Source organism: Fundulus heteroclitus, chromosome 3 (genome assembly GCF_011125445.2).
Source record: "Fundulus heteroclitus isolate FHET01 chromosome 3, MU-UCD_Fhet_4.1, whole genome shotgun sequence".
Classification (NCBI taxonomy): domain Eukaryota; kingdom Metazoa; phylum Chordata; class Actinopteri; order Cyprinodontiformes; family Fundulidae; genus Fundulus; species Fundulus heteroclitus.
Genome location: NC_046363.1, coordinates 33733881 through 33757052, shown reverse-complemented (window position 1 = coordinate 33757052; position 23172 = coordinate 33733881). Strand labels below are relative to the sequence as shown.

Here is a 23172-nt window from a genome sequence, read left to right as displayed (position 1 = left end):
CTAGAGTTCATTTAGATTCTGCACCTCTCTTTAAAGCTACAGTCCAGACTTTCTTGCAATCAATCAAATTTACTTTAGATGTAGTTTGTGGATCAGTTTTCCATTAGTATTGCTATTTGTCTTTGAAAGTAGAGTCTGCGATTTTTCTGGAAGTTTCCCCAAGTCCCTGTTTGAATAGCTACTCATGTGCAAGACCGTTTTACCTGATATCTTCCTCTCCTCAGGGGGGTCGTGTGAAAAAATCTCCCAAATCCACTCTGGTTTTGTTTCCTTCTACTCATAAACCTTTTTCTCATAAACATGAACGCGGTTCGCTTCATGCGATTCTCAGTCATGTTCAAATTGTACGGTGAGAGCAGTGGAGCTACAATGAATGGCTAACCGCTAGGCTAACTGAAGCTAACCGGATACATAAACAGTAGAAGTGCGCATTTGCAGCCAGCAAGAGGCAACTAACAAGGAGTGCGTCAGAATGATTGGCATGTGGGATAACCAATAGATAAGGTGATATCCCCAGAATTTGAGGGACAGAGCGGGGGTCAGGAACAAAAATCCCTGCTTTTCGGACCGAACGGCAGGGATTGATTAGAGTTTTACAGGCCTGCATTTCTCACAGAGATACTTTTTTTTCTGAATACATTATGTATTTACTTTCAGGATGGAAGGACCATTTTACCCAGTATAGAAAAAAGTGTTTCTAAACAAGATTACCAACTAGCTTTGAATCCTTAGTTAACTAACTTTGCCTAAAAAACAGCTTCTAGGCGCACACAGCTCTTGTGAAATCACAGATGGCTGAAGGCAACCAATCACTGTTGTTTTGAGTATGTCTCTTTGCAGTACTCATTTCTTTTCCCGTGTTTTTTTATTTTTTTTTTCAATATATTCCTTTAAAGGTTACTATTTGCGTTCCGTACAGCTGCAGCAAAATGTCGCATGTGGGAACGCTGCAAGCAATTGAGGGAAAATTTGTTGACAATGAAACACACCGTAAAGAGGACCAGGGCAAACTGGTGTGGCTAGATTTCATCAATAATCTTCAGTGTCCATTTTGGCCCGAGCTGAAAAACCAGGAATTCAAACCGCTTCATACCAGTTTAAACTCTCAGTTTAGTTCGGCTTCATTATCATCATGGTTTTTGGGGTCACCAGAGTTTGGCTCAAAGGATGTAGTCCTAGCAACTCAAATGCTGCAGACTCTGTGTTGAACCATAATGTTCACCAATGGGCACCCGATCAACTGAATTATTGTGCTTCTCGTGACGTCTTTGACCCAAATGAACACAAAGCAGAATAAGCATATACCTTCTTAAGTTTGCTTCTTTTATTTGAAATCTGTTGAATGCACAACCAGATAGCACCTTTAACCCTGGACTGTTTGAGTGCCCCTATTGTTACTGTGATCAGTGGAGATGAAAACAAAATCACAGAAGCTCCCCGATCTTAGAAACCTAATGCGGATACATACCATCTTTTTAGTCCCTCTTAAAACTTTTTATGTGGTACACACTGTTATTATCTGTGGGCTCATTAAGCCTCTTCCTTCATCTTTGTTTATCTTCCATTTTTCCACAGTTAGCACTGAGGGACCACCATCCTGCGACAAAGGCTGTGACCGATGCTCTGAGTACAATGGCTGCATTAAATGCAACCCAAAGCTCTTCATCTTCCTGGAGCGCAACGACATCCGTCAGAAAGGAGTGTGCCTCTCCTCCTGTCCTGTGGGATACTTCGGCATGAGGAACCCAGAAGGAAACAACCGATGCACACGTGAGTTTTACTTTACACACTCAGAAACCTGAAAAACAAATTACCCAAAAAGAGTCAGATGAACCTAAACAGGATATGAGTGGGCACGGTAAATTTGTTGACATTCATATACAATCTGGCAAAGTCATGCAGGTTTCAGCAAACTCATTTTTCAACAATTTCCAAATTAAAGCTGTGGAAGACATGTGCTTACTTTTGACTGCTCATATCCTGCTTATGTGGGTATTTAGTGGTTTATACAGGAATTCTGTGCTAGCTTTGTTTAAGTTGTCACTCTTGCTGCATCTGCAGATGTTTTAACATAGATTATAGTCATTCATATTAAAAGGTTGAGGCAGACATGGAGGGTAAATACTTACTTTGTAGGCTTCCACTTTTTTAAATAGTGCCCTCGTCTATTGTTAGCGATTCTGGTAAAGATATGTACAAATACATTAATTTAAATTTTATAGTGATTCATAGTGACTATAGGATGTCACTATGAATCGCAATTTTCTTACAGACGCTTTTTTCTCTCTCCTTCTGTCATCTTTACTGTGCAGTGTGGCAAGATACATTTTAACCCTTATCCGGGTTTTATTTGGGAAAGAGGCCCACAGAGTTAGAGATTATCTGCCTGCATGAAGTGTTTTTTTTTTTTCCTTTTTACCTGTTCATCTTTTTTCCCTACACTAAATCCAGCAGCAGTGTATCTTGCAGAAACCCTTCACCTTAGCCTTATCTTACTAAATGATACGGCTCAAGTTAAAGTTTACCCAACTCCACACATTTCTGTGTGACATGTTGGAAAAATAGGGTTTTCCTCTGGCATGCCTCCTAAACAAGCATTTGGGATGTGGATAGCTTATAAAGGTTGTTTTATAGACTTAGAGACCCCAAGACTTTGTGGCACTTTCCTAACGTTTTAAGTCCTTTACCATCTTCATTGTCGTGCTTGGTGGCAAACTTGGGTCCTCATCCAGCCTTGTTGGTCAAAGTTCCAGTTGTTTCAGACTTTTTGAATATTGCTCAGAGAGTGGATATTGGCAGGTTTTAGTGAAAACCTATTTTCTAGTAGCAAATTCATGACCGATGAAGATCAATACTGATTTTAATGGTGTGTTCACTTGTCTTTTCTATTTTGAAAAGACAAAGATTGAATTGTCTCTGGCTGCAGTCCTATTTGTAACTTAGGGGAAAAAATAAGTTGTGGATTACTAATTAAAAGTTCCTTTACACAGAAAGTAAATAGAAAAAAGTTTTAAACATACCAAACTTGCATCAACTTTATAGAGCTCATAGTTGTGCCATAAGTTGTGGCACCACTAATTTCGTTAGACAGTCATTTTTCCTACTGTGTAAAAGTACATAGGTAAATTAAAAATTAGAGTTAGTGTAATATTATGCTACTGCAATAAAGTAGGCATTTATATCAAGGCTTTCACACATGTTTACCAGGAGAAGAAATCAAGTAATTATCTTAAATTCCCATTTACTATTGATCAAATTATTGTTATGGGATGTAATCCAATAAATTAAGGCTAAGCATCTACAGAAGATTTTTTTAAAGCCCCACTGGGGATGGTTTTGAGAGCAATAGTAGATACCATGGTAAAAATGCTGAAACCTTGAGTTTCTTTAATCAAATGGGGTTTTTAACTTTGTTTTAGAGTTATCTTTGATTGTTCTATTTAAACTGCTAACTGATAACATCATTGAATTCTGCCTGTAGTCCAACTTGTCTTTAATTTACTATGCCACTGCAATGTACATTTTATGTTTTCTTTCATGTTTTCCTCATGTACAGCAATGTAAACTGTCTTGTTGCTGAAATGTGCAATTCAAATAAACTTGCCTTGTAGTGACAATTATTTGTGAATGAGTAAGATATTATGTGACAATGGATTCGATTTCGAAATCGCATCTTTATTGTTGCTTATCTAGTTGGAAATGCTGGCAAAATTACAAATGCCTGCTATAAAATTGCTAAACTGCCGGAATGTAAGGATTTAAATGGTCCTCTTTGTGGTTTTGAGCAGGTTTGGCTCATTTACAAGGTGGTTAAAAGGGCAGCTGCACTCTCACTACTTAATAAACTTCCTTTTTTTTCCCCTCTCGTGGCACTGGCCCCAGTGCTTTCTTGGTGAAGAGTGCCAAGAGCTTGGTCTGATGTGTGTTTTCCTTTACGTGTGGGTAAAAATAATCAACGGACTAAAAATCCCAATGAAAACATTTTTAGAGTTTGTTTTTCAGTGTTTGTCTGTTTTTCAGCTGGCCCTGGTTTGCAGGGTTTATGTCAGGGCAGGGTGTTTGTTATGTTCTCACTATAGCAATGCAGTTTTTCAATTGTAATGTCATATACAGTGGCTGTTTGGATTATGAGTGAAACTAAAATTAAATTGGTTCCCTAGCTCCACATGATAAAGAACCAAATAATTAGTTCAATATTACTTCCGGACATTTTTATTTACGTCAATTTTGCTTCCATATTCGTATAACAGACTGTACTTTGCACGTCACTTTGCAAATAGAACTGCATAAACTATGTTCGTTTTGTTGTTTCCTTTCAATTTTGTTGCTCAAATGGCTGAATTTGCCCTTCACATGCTTTTCAGAGGCACTTAGTGGTAAACTGGGACTATTATCCAATCATCTGGCTTTTTATATGTCATCCTTAAATGTATGGTTAGCGACATTTGTCTTAAATTATCACGCTACAAACATCGTTTATGGCAAATTTAGCTGTCAAGGCTTAAAAATAGTAATTGGAAGCAAAAGGGAAGAACATTAAGGATGAGGGATTCACTGTTAAATCATTTCTGGTCTTGGCATCAGACCAGCTGCAGAAAGTTTAGCCTTTATTAGAAAATTACATTTGTTCCAATTTCCATTGCTGCTTTTGCGACACGTAAATATTTCTGCAAATAGATTTTCTTTGTGATGAAACTATAGGAAGACCTTCATACTATATAATTTAGTATTTAGAGTATTTTAGATACTGTATTTACTTATTTATCATGTGTACCATTAATATGTTATGTGAAGCTGTTCTAAAGTATCAGAAATCAACTAGTCTTGTGAACAAAATTAACTGATTCATGTTTTGAAAAAAAAAAAAATAACATGAAGCAGGTTTTCTTTCCTACTTAAGGAGCTGATTTATCCGATAGTTTAAAGAAGCAATGAGGAGATTTTGTATATCTTTCAAAAACAATATCTATTTATCAATCGAAGGAATAACACAATCAAGGATTATGTGTTACTACAATGATAGGAAAAATAATTTACCCCCTTACGGCTTTTTTCAGATTATGTCATTTTGTCACATTTAAATATTTTTAGGTCATCAAACTAATTTCATCACACAAAAAGTAACATGAGAAATTATAAAGTTTCTGTTTAAAATCAAGCCACCACATCTCAATTAGAGCTAGTTCACACTTCACTCCAAATCTTAATTTGGTGTGTTTTGTGACATTCAGAGTTGGACTTGCTTGTGAGCTTTGGAGCCTGGGTGCTTACTTAAACCAACGACTTAAGGATGTTCAGCAATAGACACCCCAGACCATCACACTACCACCACCGTCTTTGGCTGCTGGCCCGATTTTCCTGGTTTCAAATGCTGTTAGTTGCATCCCAGATGTAATAGGACACCTTTGAAAAGTTTCTGCTTTTGTCTTGTCACTCACAAATGTTTTAAGCAAATGTGAGACATGTGTATGTCTTCTATTTGGATTGGTTGTTGCCTGGTGTCACTTCCCCCATGGAAGTAATTTTACATAGTTGGTTTCTTATTTTATTCCAAAACTAATCCATGCGTTTATTTTTAGTCAAATTGATTACTACAACGGTGTTTTCACAGGTCTGCCCAAAAAGTTGATCAGACAGCTGCAGCTGATCCAGAACACTGATGCCCGCGTCCTCACTAAGACTAAGAAAGTAGAGCACATCACCTCAGTTCTAAAGTCCTTATGGCTCTCTGTATCTCAGAGAATAGACTTTTAAATACTTCTGTTAGTCTATAAATCCCTGAATGGCTCAGCATCTAAATACATCACAGACTTGTTATCAGTGTATCAACCCATCAGATCACTAAGGTCTTCTGGTTCCAGCCTACTCTGCAGAACCAGAACCAAACACGGAGAAGCAGCATTTAGTTCCTATGCTCCGCTTATCTGTAACAAACTTCCAGAAAACTGTAAAAGTGCTGAAAGCCTGAGTTCTTTTAAACTGTTCAACTGTTTTTAATATTAGCTTTTAGTTTCTATTTTCCCATGTTTTATTTTGTTTCTACATTTTATTCCAACTTGCTTTTATTCTGTTTTATTTTCCTATATTTTAATCATGTAAAGCACTTTGCATTGTCTTTGTACTGAAATGTGCTATCCAAATAAATTGGCTTTACCCTGCCTTATTATGTAATCATACACTCTGTGTTATGTTTTGGGATCTTTTAGTCTACTTCATGTTGTTGGACAGGCTCTATTTAAGTGATTTGTAGATTCTACATGTCAGGCAGTAGGCTTAGTCATCCTAACCCTGAATTTGGCTAATAAAAATGAAATAAAAAAATGAAATAAAAAAAATGTAATACCTCACAGTTAATTTATAATTTAACAAGATGGGGGATTACAATTTCAGAGTGGGTCAGACTGGGTTGCATAAGTATATGAAAGTATAATTTAATATTTAAATATTTTGTTTGACAAAAAATAATACGATGATCATTTAGCATTAATGTATAAGAACAGAAGAAATCTAGGCAACAACTACGTTTTCACAACACTGTAAAAGACACATTTACACATATTTACAGTCGTTTGGACAATACTTCTTTTAGTATAACTCCTTGGGTTGTAAAAACATATTTTAAAGGCTGGATAAGAGGTTGTTGTGGCTAACTGTAAGAGTATAGCATGAGCATATTCAGTGTACTTTGAAAAAAAAGAGCAAAAAGTGTGTGAAAAGTCAAATTTGAGATACCCGTGGTCACCCCTAAGTCAGTACATTTAAGATTAAGATATTGAGAAACAGCCTGTTGTGAAATCTGCTATAACAGACACTGGCAGCTTTGATTTAAACTTGCCTTAAAATAGCTTTGTGTTGAGTGTGTTTTTAAAATTCAACTATAGCAATTATGAAAAAAAAATCCAATGCATTTTCCAATTACTAATAAATCTCTTAGAGAAAATATAAAGCAAGCTCTTCTGAGCATATTTCTCGAGAGCTTTGAAAGGTTCAGACAGGATATTGCGATAAGGATCTTGATATCTGCCATTTGTTTTTGTAATTCTCTCCCTTTGTCTTTGTGTTTCAGAGTGTAAAATAGAGAATTGTGAGGCATGTTTCAGCCGCAACTTTTGCACCAAATGTAAGGAGGGCTTGTATTCACACAGTGGCCGATGTTACGTCAGCTGCCCTCCAGGCAAGCACAGTGCCAATAACACCATGGATTGTGACGGTAAGTAAACTTTTATTATCTACCAAGTAAGTCAAAAACAGCATTACTAGGATAAAAATCCCCTTTGAATAAACTGTGCTTGTCACTTCTTACTTTAATGGAAGATAAAAGGAAATTTACAGAAATTCTAAAGATATTCTTCCTGTTCACATACTCTTTACTTTTGTCACTACTTGAAACAATATTGTGACTTTCTAGTTTATTTTTAAATGTCTCAAACATTAAAAGTCTAAGCCCTTTAAATTCCTGGTTTTTGGAAGTATAATAACAATAATAATAACAATAATAATAATAATAATAATAATAATACATTAAATTTGTAATGCACTTTATACGCAATTCCCTAAGTGCTACAAGATAAAACTGGTAAGTACTAAAAATGGAGAGCATGAACATAAAAAGACAAAATAAACAAAAACAATCAGCTCAGTCAAAGGCTCTCCTAAAATAATAGCAGTCATACCTTGTGAACCTTTTCACATTTGCAACCATAAACTTCAAAGTATTTTATTTGGATTTTTATGTGACGACCAACACAAAGCAGTGCTTAATTTAAAAAAAAGAAATTAGCAAAGAAAAATCTGAAACTTATGCCATGCATTTCTATTCAATCTACCAGCTCAAATAGTCTGTAGAACTTCATTTTGATGCAGTTTCCCCTGCAAGACCTTTTGGGTGTCTCTCGTCTAACTTTGTAGAACTCGATATTAAGCTTTTGTCCATTCTTCTTTTCAAGTTCAATAAAATTGAACAGGGGGACTCCGGGTTAGGTTCTCTCATCTCTGGTTCTGAGGTCACCAAGGTAGTTGAAAATGTTCCTTGGTTGCAAGGCCCCGGAGAATTCGCCCCGAGTACCTTAAAGGAAAAATCTGGTCAAAATCAGAATTCTAGCTGCTGAAAGTACTTTAAATATAAAATTATTACATACTATTCAATAAATTATACGTTTTTTTTAATTAGGAGTAATTGTCATTTGAATATACTTTAGTGGAGACATCCATGTTGGTCAAGAACAGTACTGCCACTTCCCAGTTGGTGACGTCAGGTCGCGGGATCGGCTGTTGTGCAAGTCCCAATGCCCTATCTGTCCCCTTGTAAATAAATTACCTGTTTTCATGCCGAAATATTTTTTTTACCTCTTAAACAACGATAGACATGTTATTAAGCATTTAAATTTGAAGTAATACTAATTTTACATTTTTGAAACGTAAAAAGACAACAAATAAGCATTAAAGTACGGTTTATGGGTTGGGTATAAGATGAGTATAAAACTCATCTTTAGAACCAATCTCTGCTCAAAATGGTGATCTGCACCGCCTAATCTACTTTCAGCAGTTATCATCAGTTATTGCAACCGTAAACTGCAGAAAATACGGGCAGAGCGGCTCCTTCTGCCTTTACTCACTCTGCTCCTGTCTGGATGAGCTCCAGTGCATTATGAGGCGAAGGGATATTTCAGCGTCACTTAGTTTAGAGCCCAAACTAGCGACTTCACTTTCAGAAACAAGCCCAAAAAACTGCAACCCGCAACTCGTGAAATTTACAAGTGACTTTAGAAAAAAGAAGACCAAAGTCACATAAAATAAGTGGGCTACGCAACAGTGAGTATACTTTCCAAGTGCGTCATATTACTCCGCCCCTCTGTTCGGGTAACCAAATGTCCCCGCAAATTCTACATTATAAAAAAGAAAAACCTACCGAAAATTCTCGCTTTCATGTCATCTTGAAAACATTCTTCTTCGAAATGTTGGCTACAGATGACATGTTTTTTGTCTGGCCAGAAGAGATGCGATCCAACTATAGAGGAATCACACTCTTAAGCCTCCCTGGTAGGGTCTATTCCAGGGTTCTGGAAAGGAGAGTCTGTCGGATAGTCGAACCTCGGATTCAGGAAGAGCAGTGTGGTTTTCGTCCTGGTCGTGGAACACTGGATCAGCTCTATACCCTCAGCAGAATCCTGAGTGTGAAGTGACTGGGATGAGGATCAGTGCCTCCAAGTCCGAGACCATGGTCTTGAGCTGGAAAAGGGTAGAGTGCCTTCTCCGGGTTGGAGAGGATGTGCTGCCCCTTGTGGAGAAGTTTAAGTATCTTGGGGTCTTGTTCACGAATGAGGGGAAGATGGAGCGGGAGATCGACAGGCGGATTGGTGCAGCGTCTGCTGTGAAGCGGGCGCTGTACCGATCTGTTGTGGTGAAGAGAGAGCTGAGCCAAAAGGCGAGGTTTGAGGCTATTGTCCTCCAAAAAGGGGAACTTCCCAAAAACTCAGACCAGCTTCTCTCTCGCCGCTGAAGAAAAGCATTCCCATTGCATGATGCTGCCATCGCCATGCTGGTGTTTGGTGTAAACTTCAATTGGGGCTTTCTTTCTTTTAACATTGGCTTTCTTCTTGCCTCTTTTGCATTCAAGCCAGATTTGTGGAGCCCATGACTAATAGTTGTCTTGTCATCAGATTCTCACACCTGAGCTGTGGACCTCTGCAACATGTTGAATTAGGCCTCTTGACTGCATCTTTAAACTCTCTCAGGGCCATGTGTTGGTAGGTTTACAGCTGGGCCATACTCTTTATTTATTTATTTATTTTTACATAGGATGGTATTCCTTAAAGGGACAAATCATAATATATTTTTCATTAATTTATATTTTTTACAATGTAATAATAATAATAGGATCCCAGTTTTATCCCTGTTCAGTTTATTGAAGTTGCAGGTGAACCAATATTTTACTTAGGATAGGCAGGAGGTAAGGTGACGATGGTGGGATTGTGAAACCTGGCATACTTGAAAGTCAGAGCTGGGTGGCATCCATACTACAGTGGAAATGGATGTTGAACTCCTGTTTGGTAAAGACAATCCGTTTCACTGCACTTGTCAAATTTTCATTACACAATGTAATTATTTTTCCTTCAACTTCAAAGTAATACTTTACTTTGTGTTGCTCTGTCACACCAAAGCCCAACAAAAGACTTTGAAGTCCGTGGTTGTGACCTGGCAAAGTTTCAAAACGCTCCAAAGGTATGAATACTTTTGTCTGGATCCACATTGCCCAGTTAAACTGGATCTGCTCTCAGCCGTGTTTGTCGCATGCAGAGTCTGCTTAAAAGGCAACACGTTTTCTGTTTCTTAGCAACTACCTAAACCTGTGGCTCCCCTGCTATAAATCCATCCACAAATCACAAATTGTTTTCAGATGTGCAGACTCTCTAAGCTCATTATCCTGAGTCAAACCTACTGAAGTGTGAAAAGCACACAGAAAATATGGCACAAATGTGAGATGCTGAAGCTGTGGGCCATTCACTCAACCCATAAGCTGTTTGGATATAAATATGTATATATATATATATGTATATATATTTTTTGTCCCAGGTCATCATGCTTCAGAGTGTGAACTGGGAGAGTGGAGCCAGTGGAGTTCCTGCATGAAGAAGAACAAGACATGTGGATTTAAGAAGGGCTCGCAAACCCGGGTTCGTTTACCCCTTCCCCAGATTCCCAGTGTGGACACCTCCCCTGCTTATGTGCCCCCACAGACCTGTGCTCCAGAGACAGAAAGGAGGAAGTGTGTCGTGACCAAGACGCCTTGTGCAAGAGGTAAAACACACATCCAAAAAAAAGCTGATTCACAAATGAGACTGCCAAATAAAATGCAAGGAGATTTATTTTTTTTTTGCTTCCCTCGGACATACAAGCAAATGAAAGGCATTCAGTCAGTCATTACTCACTTCTCATCGGCACGCTCACCGGTGCGGCTTTGACCCGCAGCATGTTGGTCGGGCTTGGTTTGGCGAAGGACTTAGAAGGTTACAGAATCTCCCGAGATTAGCACACATGAACAATAAACTCAATCACCCGGCCAAACAGATGAAGGGTGGACATTACGCATAGCTGAGCTGGACAGGGATCTGAAAAAAAAAACAGAGAAAGAGCTGTTTGTTTCTGAAGACCACTGAAGCGGGAGTTTTTTTTTTCGAAGCCGCACACAGCCGCTTGCTCTCCAGCAGGTTAACAGTCATTTTCACCGATTAGTGGCCATTATCTCCTTTCACAACATTTCATTAGTCGCTCTTTGCCTTGTTCACTGCCTGAGGCCATTAAACAACGACTCTGGTAGAAAGAATCCACCATAAGTTGAATGAGAATTACAGAAAAAAAATGCTATTTGTGATTGGGGCAAAGAAAAAAAAAACTGAATCCAGAGTAATAGAAAATACAAAAGTAAAAAATATATATATAATGCCATAAAGAGGAAATATTTGTTCTGTTTTTGCTTTTTTTTTTTTAAATTAAATGTTTTGGATAAGCAATTTCATAAACATTCCCCAAAGATAAGCTGAGTAAATTCAAAATGGAGTTTTCAAAAGTTTTTTTAAGGGGAAATTAGAACTATTCAAATCAACCAATGATATCAAGAATTGAGACAAGCGTTTGTGATAACAAACTTTTGTAATAACTGCGGTCCTGACGAGGGAAAGTGACATGTTGAAAAAAGGAGTAACCAGAGCGACACTGGCGCTTTCTTTACTAATCAGTCTTGAGGTAGAGCATTTTTACCCCCCCCACACACACACACACACACACACACACACCCCACAGGGCCCTGAGCCTTAACAGTTTGAGCCGCTGTCTCAGCGATGCCCAGAGCCGGTGCTGCCGAGGCAGTGGAAGACAGGATGGGTCCAGTACTGAGGGATAAAGTGATGCAATTAGCATCCTGGCTCACATGGGCTAACGTGCAAACCAATAATCAATCAATGCTCTTAATGCTCACCAGTCTATCTCGCCACGAGGGTCTCTGTATGACTGAGATGTGTTTATACCCGAACACTGGGCTATGGTGATGAAACCATGTACCAGTGACGACTGCATGTACCGTTGGAACCGGTAGGACTATTAAACTGCAATAGCCACCATTTAACCCTGAGAGGGCAGCAGTAAGACAGTTTCCTAAAAATAATGTTGCAGAATAAAAAAAGTATAAATTACACAGTAACATTAAAGTAGCACCCTTAGGCCCGGTTTATACAGTTTAACTGCAAAAAAGTTGGTTGTGGGACGCGTTACACTTCAACTGAAGTGTGGCCATTGAAATTATACATAGCTAATTTAATTACCGGTATTCACATTTAAATTATGATTTAACAAAGAGGGAAAGCACTTTGTCACATAGGGTCAAGTTGTTTTTCTGTGTGCCCCCCTCCCTTAATAAATTAGCTCTGTTGAAAACAGTCTTTTGTGTTTACTCGGGCTGTCTGTCTAGAACATTTGTGTGATCTAAAAAAAAAAAGTGTGACACAAAAGTAAAACAACAACAACAACAAAACAATCTGTAAGGGTCCAATACTTGATTGCTACGTTTTAGTAGCTGTTGAAAATAGTCGTTTAAGTTAATTGGATTAGATGTCTTTAATTGCAATTGGATTAACGCTAATTTGGAGTTATTAGCAAGCCACTTTCTCTCTAAATGCCCCCATATTTCAGTTTTTAATAACAGTACACAATGCAGCAATTTTTACAAGGGCAAGAATTGTGAAGTTATTTACAAGGGCAAGGAGAACTTTAAATGAGGAGTATTTAAAGTCTTTATTGGACGGTGGCACGCTTAGGGGATTTCGGCCACAGCAGCAACGTTGGCAAACAACATTTGCACAACGCTGGCAGCAGTACAGATGTTTCAACATGTAACAGATGGCCTGCCCCGATATACTGTATGTGAGTAAACATGGGGAGGGCTTGCATATTATGTTACCATTCTCTAAACTTGGAAAGTTCCTGTCGGGTTCTGGATCTAAACAACCGAACATGATCTGACAGCGTCCCGCACAGATCTGCTTGGAGGAAGGATTGTAGTTGTTCATCGAGAAAGCCGGCTCTTTGCTGGCTTTTATCTGGATATTAGAAATGAGATTCATTTTCACACTTACTACTCCTTCTTGGAAAAAAAACAACCATCAGCTTTGAGTTTGAGAGTTCATTAGAGATGAAAAACTATAAACTACTCTTTCTAAACTGTGTGCAAAGGTAGCTTAAAAACAGTTTTTTTCATGTGACAAATGTTGAGTTAGAGAAGCTTTGTGGATTGCATAATTGACTGCTAAAGATCTATTTTTCTCAGTTTATAATTTGCTAAACTTCTGCTAAAATGGACTGGGACAGTCGACAGGATAATTCGTGGGTGATGGCACTGTGACTCCAGCGGACAAATTCATGTGGGTAAGAGAGTGCAGCTGTGAATTCATCTGCGGGAGCTGGCTGGCAGGCGGGCTATATAAAACACAGGGGGCAGCTCTTGTATAACATTAGTTATTTAGTGGTCTGCAGATCTCACGCTTTGCGTTGATTTGGCTGTGATTTTTTTTTTCCCCCTCTTCCCCACTGTTTCCTGCCACTTGACAAAAAAAAGTCTCACGCGAGAGGATTTGCTGCATGTGTTATTGCATTTGTCAAGCAAAGCTGTTTAGCTTGGATGGGAAGGAGGTGCAATCAGGCCTGTCACAAACTGATGGAGTCCCCGTCTCTTGGCTCCATCAGTGATTTGTTAGAGGAGTAATTAGGTCCTTACACGGTCTTTTCATGTTTTTGAAATATTTTTGAGGACTCTTGAACTGCTCTGCTCTTGCTCGTCGTGTTTAATTTCAAGTGCTCATGCTTAGATTTAAGTGCTTGTTTAAATGAACACAAAAGCTACAACCCAAAAAAAAGTTTAACGATGCAATGTTAATGATATTAAAGAACCCTGTCGTTTCTGTTTAGATCAGAATAGCCTTTATTATTGAACTTATGAAATTCTAATTTTCTGAGAACCAAAAGTTTTGGTTTAGGGAAATATATGTTTTAAATATCTCACTATATTTGTGATTAACCTTTATAATAAACAAGTTTTTTAAAATGAGTAACAAAAAAATAGGCAGAACGGGTGATGTATCTATTGTGAAAGGTAAAGGATTGAGTGCTGTTGAGGACGACATCCAGACTTTTTTGAAATGAGTAACAAAACATATTGGCCCTTTTTCATGATATTCATATTTTCAAGAGTTGCCTCTATATTCTGGTGTTTAAGTATAACAGATCTACAATTGAACTTTTATCTTTCAGTTTAGACAATTTCCATGAGAAAACAATATGGTGACAGTAGGCTGAGCTTACCCATGGTCCCTATTTACTATTTAGGTTCTGAAGAGACTGAACCCATTTTAAATCAATCAGTCTTCATTGTAACGGCACATCTTAGAACACGAAACAATCAAATGTGCTTCAGTGGCTGTTAGACATTAACGTCTGTTTTTGTCTTTGTTTCCACTCTTCAGGTTGTCACTGGCCATCACTGGGCCCTTGACAATGCTCATCTCATTAAAGCTAAAATTGAGTTTTAAGTGATTTGTAAAGCAGATAATTGCTACTTCACTCTCCACAGTGCTCTTGCAAGGCCTTAAAACGTGTTAGCTTATCCCATTGCTGAACTGATGATGTATGAAAATGACCCGCAGTCTGGAAAGTTTTTGTATTTAGGCTGCGATTATGCCCTTAAAATGTGTGACGGGTGTGTACAAGAGCTAAAGCAGAGATGAGGACGTGGACGCTTTGAGAGCGTGTCAAGTGGGACAGTGGAGTGAGTAGCTGTTGAAATTTAAATTAAACAGACTAAGAGACCTCTGCCAGATCGCTCCCATGTGCTTCAGGACAGCTGGGCTTTGAGTTCACTAGTGATGTTGATCCGTTGCTATAAATGTTCGAGCTTGTTGATGTTAAAAAGATGATAGTTTTGATTTGCTGTTACTGTCGGCAGGTATACAGCAATCGAGGTTGGCTTTGCTCCCGAAGGAGTGAGGTTGCACAGTCGCGGTGCTCGAGTGTGGAGATGTTCGTTGCTGCAAATAAACTGTTAATCTGATAACAAAACCTTATTTTATTTATAATTATGCAAGTCCCTGGCTAGAAACAATACAACAGTTTGAACCAATGGCTATCCCTCTCCCCCCCCCCAAAAATTTTCAAGTTCATTAATCTACAAAACTATGCAGGACGTGAGAGGCATGCTCATGGAGGATGTACAGATTTACAGGAACAGAACAGGAAACGTTTCAAAACACTCAAATATTTTCAGGTTTTCTTACATTGAGACTCACCATTCAGATAACTATTGCAGTAAGTGTGTACTACATTTTTCAACATTTGTGTTTCTGAAGATGTTCGTAATATAATCAGAACTACAGCGGCAAATGCCATTCTAAAAGTTATCCCAGTATTGCTGGAAGCCTTTGCTAAATGGTACTGTTGCAATTTTGCACGGTTCCTGATGCAAGCATGAGAAGTATTTTGTCTAAACGATTGAAACATAGAAAACGTTTCTGAAATTGCCCAAGGTATTACCATGCCCAGATACTTTGCTTGCTACATGCCTAACGTGAGAATATTCAACCCCTTCCCATGAAATAAACTACAAATGTTGGTCTCAAACGTTCTGTCATATGAGCTAAGACAATTCATTCAAAACATTGGCTGTGTTGATATTCAACCTACTAAAAACAGTTTACTGTTTGGTGTAGGGACCTTATCCAGTGCTGCTGCTAGTGTCCTAAAATCCCCAAAAAGTTAATGCTTGCATGACTTCCACAGGTGTTATGCACTAGACGTTTCCTTTGAATGACAATATATGTAATCAGTGTTGGAATTATCCAGAAAAAAAAAAAACCCACAGAAAAAAATACTCACCTGTACACTGTGACTTTGTCCTGCATTGTTTACATTTCAATTGCTTTACTTTTAAATTTTGTGCTGCATCTTATACTGTATTTTAAATCTACTGTAAATTACAAGCTGTATTCTTGGACAAATGCCTTTGCACAATCAATTCTGCACATACAAATGTTTTTAAAAAAATACTCACCTGTACACTGTGACTTCTCCTGCATTGTCCACATTTAAATTATTTACTTTTAAATCACTGCTGCACCTTACACTGTAATTTAATTTCACTGCAATTTACAAGCTGTATGCAACGAAATTTAGTTCTGTACGCACTCTGTGCATACAAAATGACAAATAAAGTTGTCTAAGTCTAAGAAGAAATTAACATTACATCCTATTAAGACTGCTGTGGACAGGAGATGTGCTCACAATCTGAAAGATTTTAATGACTTTTGATAAGACATAATGACCGCTTCCTCTTAGTTGGAAGTGTGGCAACTCTCTTTGTGCTGTTAAAGACTCATTGAAATTGGCTCTGACATAAACAAAATGTAGTTGCTCTGAAGTTATCGCGTTACAGAAGACATGTAGTCATTACCTGGAATATTTTTTTACTGCAAACCCCATTATTCATAGACCGATTTCTCTCAGTTTATTTGCGCCATTGTTTACATCACAGGGCAACTCTGTACTCCACAAACTAAAAAAATAAAATAAAAACTGAGCTGATAATGGACATGAATGGAAAAAAGACTTTTCTTAATTTTTCTTGGGGATTTTAAGATGGCCAATCTCTCAGATAAACTTCCAAAAATACTAACAGGAGGCAAAATGCCTGGGATAAAATACCAGGGGTAAAATCACCCTGGATCACTGTTAAACAGCTTTATAAGATGCATACCGCACCTTATCCAGGACTGCTTAGGGACCTTCGGATCGCTGTCTGCTTCATCTCATCCCAATTTACAGGCAAAAACTGAAAACTTCTAAGCCTGTGGTTAAGACTGTTAGGAAGCTGATTTATGAGTCAAAGCAGATGTTACAAGCATGCTTTGACTGCACAGATTGGAGTGTGTTTAAAGCTTCATTTACTGACCTGAATACACTTTCTGACACAGTGACATCATGCATCAGTTTTTGTAAGGATGTGTGTGCAGACCAACACCTTTCAAAATATATCAACTGGCCCCTCTTTTCAAAGGCCAGAAATATTCTCAACAGGGAAGATCTGAGCAGCTATGGGAAGCTACAGTAAGAAGTTAAAAAGCAGCTTTTCATCTTATGACCCTGCTGCAGTTTGGAGGTCCCTGAAAAACTTAAGCTTCAAGGACCCATGCCCCCATGCTGTGATGACTCCCTGACTGGCTGACAACCACAACAGCTTCTTATGTAGGTTTGAAAAAGAGCCATGTACACCTCACTCCCACTCAAAAGGACTTCCTGCACCACCCAACAACTTACAACTCCATCCCCTCTAACTCCTGACCGCTTACCTGCACTACATATCACTGAGGAAGATTTAAGTAGGGTCTCTCAGAGTCAGATGGCCAGGGAAGCCCCATGACCTCCTCAACAAGTCTCTGGAGCTGTGTGATGCTTCCTCCTGCTTTAAATGCTCCATCATTATCCCAATCACCATGAAACACAGCGTCAAAGGGTTAAATGAGTACAGACCTAGTGTTGAAGTGTTGACATTGAAATCACAGGCCCTCTGCAATTTGCTTTCTGGGCAAACAGGGCGGCAGATGACGCAGTAAATTTGGGACTACACTTCATTCTGCACCCCTCGATTACCCAGGGATAAGATAAGATAAGATAAGATAAGATAAGATAAGATAGACTTTATTGATCTCACAGTGGAGAAATTCACGTGTCACATCGACTCAATAATCAAAAGAAGGTGCCAAAAGGAGGAAATGGTATATACAGTGCGTCCACATATATACAGTGGATCGAGAGAAAGAAATGTGCACCAGGATCCTGTTTGTGGACTTCAGCTCAGCCATCAACACCATCATCCCAATCATCCTCCAATGGAAACTCACCCAACTCACAGTGCCAGCCTCCACCTGTCTGTGGATTACCAACTTTCTGACAGTGACAGCAGGTGAGGCTGGGGGACGCTTTGTCCCACTCAAGAACCCTCAGCACTTGTGCCCCTCCAGGGGTATGTTCTTTTCCCACTCCACTTCTCCTGGTACACAACTAACTGCACCTCACTGGATGAGTTTCCGGAACTCCTGAAGTTTGCAGATGACACCACTGTCATTGTTCTGATCCAGGATAATGATGGTCCGCAAATAGACAGGAAGTGGATCAGCTGGTCCACTGGTGTGTTAGAACCACCTCAAGCTTTATCCGCTCAAGAATTTGGAGATGGAACTTCCCCCACACTGCCTCCCCTCACACTGTCTGCTATGGATTACTTCCAGTTTCTAGGAACCACCCTCTCTTGGGACCTGAGCTGGTTTCCACACAGTTCGGAAGGCCCAGCAGATACAATACTTCCTGTGGCAACTCAACAAGTCCACGGGAGCAACTGATCATCTTCACCACCATCATTCAGTCCATGTTTGTCCATCATTGTGTGATTTGGCTCATCCATAAAACAGGACAAGTCCAAACTGCAACAAACAATTAGGTCTACAGAAAGATCATCAGGACAGATCTTCCTACCATTCAGGATTTGTACACGCTTAAGGTCAGGAAAAGGTCTGCCAGCATCTCTGCAAACGCCATACATCCTGCACACAACGTGTGCAATGCACCTTTAACCTTCGGGTTCCGTTTGGTTGGTTTCACAGCTGCTTCGTGCAGTCTCGTTTTGTGGGCAACACGAGAAAGGCTATGGTAAGGGTGGGGACAGCTGGTGAAGACTAGACCATCCCAATTCACCTGCCAATCTTTTTGGTCTTCTCTTTCCCACGTAGACGGGGTCTTCTGAAGGATGGACCTAATGTCTGTATGCTGTCAGCACTGTAACTAATGCCAAATTCCTTCATTGGTTATAATCATGGGAGAACAAAAATTATTGTTGCTAAGACAAGATGTAGGATGTTGACCAAATAGTTTAAACTGAATAAAAAGGTGGTTTTATCAAGGAATCAATTTAAGAGTTTGCACGTCAGCGACCAGACTGGTGTTGCCTTGTTTTAACTATATATATATATATATATATATATATATATATATATATATATATATATATATATATATATATATATATTTTATTTTTTTTTTTTGTCTGTTTGTTTGATTTGTGTCACATTAAAAGTGGAAAAAAGTGAAAAAAGATGTTTGTACGTCAGCGACCAGACTGGTGTTGCCTTGTTTTAACTATATATATATATATATATATATATATATATATATATATATATATATATATATATATATATATATATATATATATAGAGAGAGAGAGAGAGAGAGAGAGAGAGAGAGAGAGAGAGAGATAGATAGATAGATATGTATATATATATATATTTTATTTATTTATTTATTTATTTATTTATTTTTTTGTCTGTTTGTTTGTTTGTTTGATTTGTGTCACATTAAAAGTGGAAAAAAGTGGAAAAAGATGTAAAACGACTTTGGTCTCCTTATACACTTTATATAGACAATAGAACCAAAAATGCCTGACAAGACTCCATTTTGAAAAGCAAACACTAATAGTCATGTTGTCTGTACAATGTCATTTCAGAGAGAAAGAATAAGAGTGACAAACAGGATGATACAAACAGGAGGGAAAATGCACGCGGGAGAGGACGAGAAAGCAAAGGAGGAGGTGGAGGGGGAAAGCGGAGGAAAGCCCAGAGCAGGACCACCACTGCTCCCACAGTCACAAGCAGTGCTGTCACCTAAACTCACCAAAGCCTGAGGGGTGAGGTTTGGAGTAAAACTGAGGCTGTGCATCACCCAACACAACAAGAAAACAGAGACACGAGTGCAAAGAGTTACTGCTGCTACGCTGCATTGTCGAAGATGCAATAAGAACTGGAGGACTGCTTCAAATAAAATAAAATAAAAAGTTTTCTGAATCTTTCGGAAAAAAAAAAAATATCCCGGGGACCTTTTGTTATTCGGACAGCCTTGCTGGTTTCCAGTTAAAATCACAGTTGCATAGTGAAGTCAAGTTGCAAACTGTGATTGGATTGGCTTGTGTCATAAACAGACTGTACCGAAACTCTTGGACATATCTTTCTTTTCAAAATGCAGCATTCAACAGGAAAGTGGATTCTTTATGGAGATTTTCTGAAGTCTTTTGACGTTAGTAAAGTTTGTAATTTCCAGCCTGATTTTAATCACAATCAGTGTTTCATTAGTTTTTGTGTTTTGGAGAGGTGGCAGATTGGAGTTCCTCAAAAGTCCCAGTGTGGGATGTGAAGACAACGAACAGGAATAGGTTGCGGTACCCTTAAGTTCAGTGGGGAGTTGAAACAAAAATTAAGTCACTGAAAATGATTATATATTTGAGGGCGTCTGGTACAAAAACAAGTTGAGAATAATCAACCATATTCTTCATATTCATATACATCTGTGGCTTCTAAACAAAAACATACAATATCATTGCTTTCTGATTGTTTTCAATGAAATATTTTTTATCTGAAAAAAAGAATATCTGCACAGAAAATAATATTTGCATGAAACTAATTAGCATTTGTGTGTTTTTAAATCTAGCTGAAGTATTCGTGTTTGCGTATTTTATATGCATATCTGCACGGATTTAAGTGGTTGACAGATCTTGCTGCATACATCAGTAGTCAACATTTGCACATACAGTTAGTCTTATTACTTGTCTCATGGACTGAAGGAAGAAAGTCTGGAAAACAAATGGAAGGACATGTAAATACACATTAATATATAGAACCACACTTATCATTATACTATCCATCAAATCATCTGTTCAGTAACCAGCATGTTTTCAACTTGGATCTGGGGATTTTGCACAACACTAATGTTTTCCTACTGCTCATATGTGAGAACAATCACAACATGTTACAAATATTTTCAAATAAACTGGCTTTGCATCACATATATGGAAAGGTTTCGGTTTTAAAAACAAGATATCTGTATAGGTATCTTAAGACATCTGAAGATGTTACATGGTACTTTATTCAGTCTTTGATACTATAGAATGTGATACATAATATGTCAAGAAGTGTTTACCAGTATTAGTATCATCATGTATAGCTTTTTTTCTGTGAAAGCCTGAATAAAATACAGATGATGCTGGTGGTGCATCAGCTGTACACTGCTTTTGCTTGTAAGTTGTGCATTTGTCTTATAATTGCTCTTTTTGCAAACAAGAAATTGCTCCTTAAAAACCTACCATTGTCAATGGCAGATTTTTGCTTAATATGTATAAATGATATCTTTTTTTTTTTTACGTTTCTGCATTTTTTGTTGGCTATGAACCACCAATGAGTTTGATTGAAACAGCCTTTAAAGAACCTTTCAGTCTTTTTTTCAGAAAGACAGATGAAAACACAAAAATAAACACAAATTCTGCAGGTATTGACTGACACCCATGTTTGACATGGATGAAAAGCCTTAAAACATATATTTTTATATTGTAGCAACATAATGTCACTCTTAAAAATAGAAAAATGCAACATTAAATTTCAGTACATTTATTCAGTAGGGTAAATAAATTGCACTGTAAGGGCCGGTTGGGATGTGGGTACTGGGCTTGCTTTTGGGCACATGTTAATCTAGTGGACGGGTTGGCTAAGATTACTGCAATTGGTCATGGGTAGAGTGGACTCTAGGGGTAGCGGGATGGAATGGCAGATCTTTTACTCCTCACAACCAGTATTGAGCTTTTTATTCTTTGGACAAACCATACATATCCAAGCACACTCTCACAAACACCCACAGGTGAGTGGATCCAGGTGCTCACAGATACAATGCAATACAGATAAACCCTAGTTTCTGTTTGCCAATAAAAAAATATTGAATTAAAGAATAATGTGTATTTTCAGCGACGTTATCATATGTGTTGGTAGATTGTACCTGTGATACTTTTTTCTGCTTATTTTGCTGTTCTATTTCTCTTTATGCAGGTGTAGAAGCAGACTCCGAGGATGTTATCTTGTATTCACTTTTTCCTCTACTCTATTTTTGTCACCTTCTCTCCCTTTTAACATTTCGCCTCACCTTTCTTCTTTCCTTTTCACCTCTTTTTCCTTTCCGCCTGTGCGGCCATTGGATTTCAAATAATCCCAAAATTGTTCAAGTTTGTTGTGCTTCGACCAAAACACAGACCAGAGCTCGGGAGTCGCATGTTGAAAACTATGATGACTGAAGGAAACAGGTTTACAGGATAACAAGAACCAGAAACACGACAGGGACAGGGACATGACAGTGCTCTTTTTGGCCCAACAGAGATAAAATTTAGAGCTTTATGACTAGGTTTTTTCCTCAGCCATGGCGAGGAGGACCAGGGGGATTTTTCAGTGCAATACTTCAGACTTTCGATAGCAGCAAAATTATTTTTTGTAGGTTATAGGATATATACACTAAGTACCAGACCAGTTATCTGTTTCAGTTTTACATTTTTTTGTCATAAAAACAATGCCATGAATGTATGCAAGGATCACAGTGGGCAGCATTAAACAATGCCAATTGTGTTAGCTGGGGCAATGGCTACTCTCCTCACATAACAGTAATGCCTGGCCCATTGCTGGTCAAACTCCAACAATTAACCCACATACCACAACAGTAACATTGACCTCATGCCTTTTTACTGCATGCTGTTACTGACCAGGAGAAAAGCCACCACAGAGTAAAACTGGGGCTGCTTCTGCTCTCAAAATCTTCCCTGTCATGCCTCTAATACACAACAATGATGCAGCCACACTACGTTCCAAAAAGTAAGCTCACATCCCCCATTTTATATTATTTACACTGTCTACCAATAGATTTTAGGATATATATATATATTTAATTCTGAAACTAATATACAAAGTACTAACCAACAAGGTCACAGATCATCCACCCAATCTTCTAACAAAATATACTGCTGCTGCTCGTCGACTTTGTTCAGGGTCTCAGATTCTTCTAACTCAAGGGTGTCCAAAGTGTGGACCAGGTGCCATTTGCAGCCTTCTGAATGATTTTGGGCAGACTTGGGTGCACCAATTTATTTAACTTGAAAAAATTAAGCCAGAGTGAGCAAAAGGTATCGTTTGATGTGTTTTTTTGTTGTTGTTTTTGTTTTTAACCAGGCAAACATACTTTTATTTTTTTTAAATAAACAAGGATTTACAGATACCTTTT

General features: G+C 38.3%; 1 protein-coding gene across 1 annotated transcript in view; it reads left to right on the top strand.

The window, feature by feature from the left end:
• The window catches only part of rspo1 (R-spondin 1), a 29948-nt gene extending 8798 nt beyond the window's left edge, over nucleotides 1-21150 (top strand). Inside the window, exons 3-6 of the mRNA XM_036135253.1 lie at nucleotides 1576-1770; nucleotides 7067-7210; nucleotides 10573-10797; nucleotides 19595-21150. Coding sequence (XP_035991146.1) covers nucleotides 1576-1770; nucleotides 7067-7210; nucleotides 10573-10797; nucleotides 19595-19755 — 725 coding nt within the window. The 3' untranslated portion in view covers nucleotides 19756-21150. The remainder of the gene's footprint in view (nucleotides 1-1575; nucleotides 1771-7066; nucleotides 7211-10572; nucleotides 10798-19594) is intronic.
• The last annotated feature ends 2022 nt before the right edge of the window (nucleotides 21151-23172 follow it).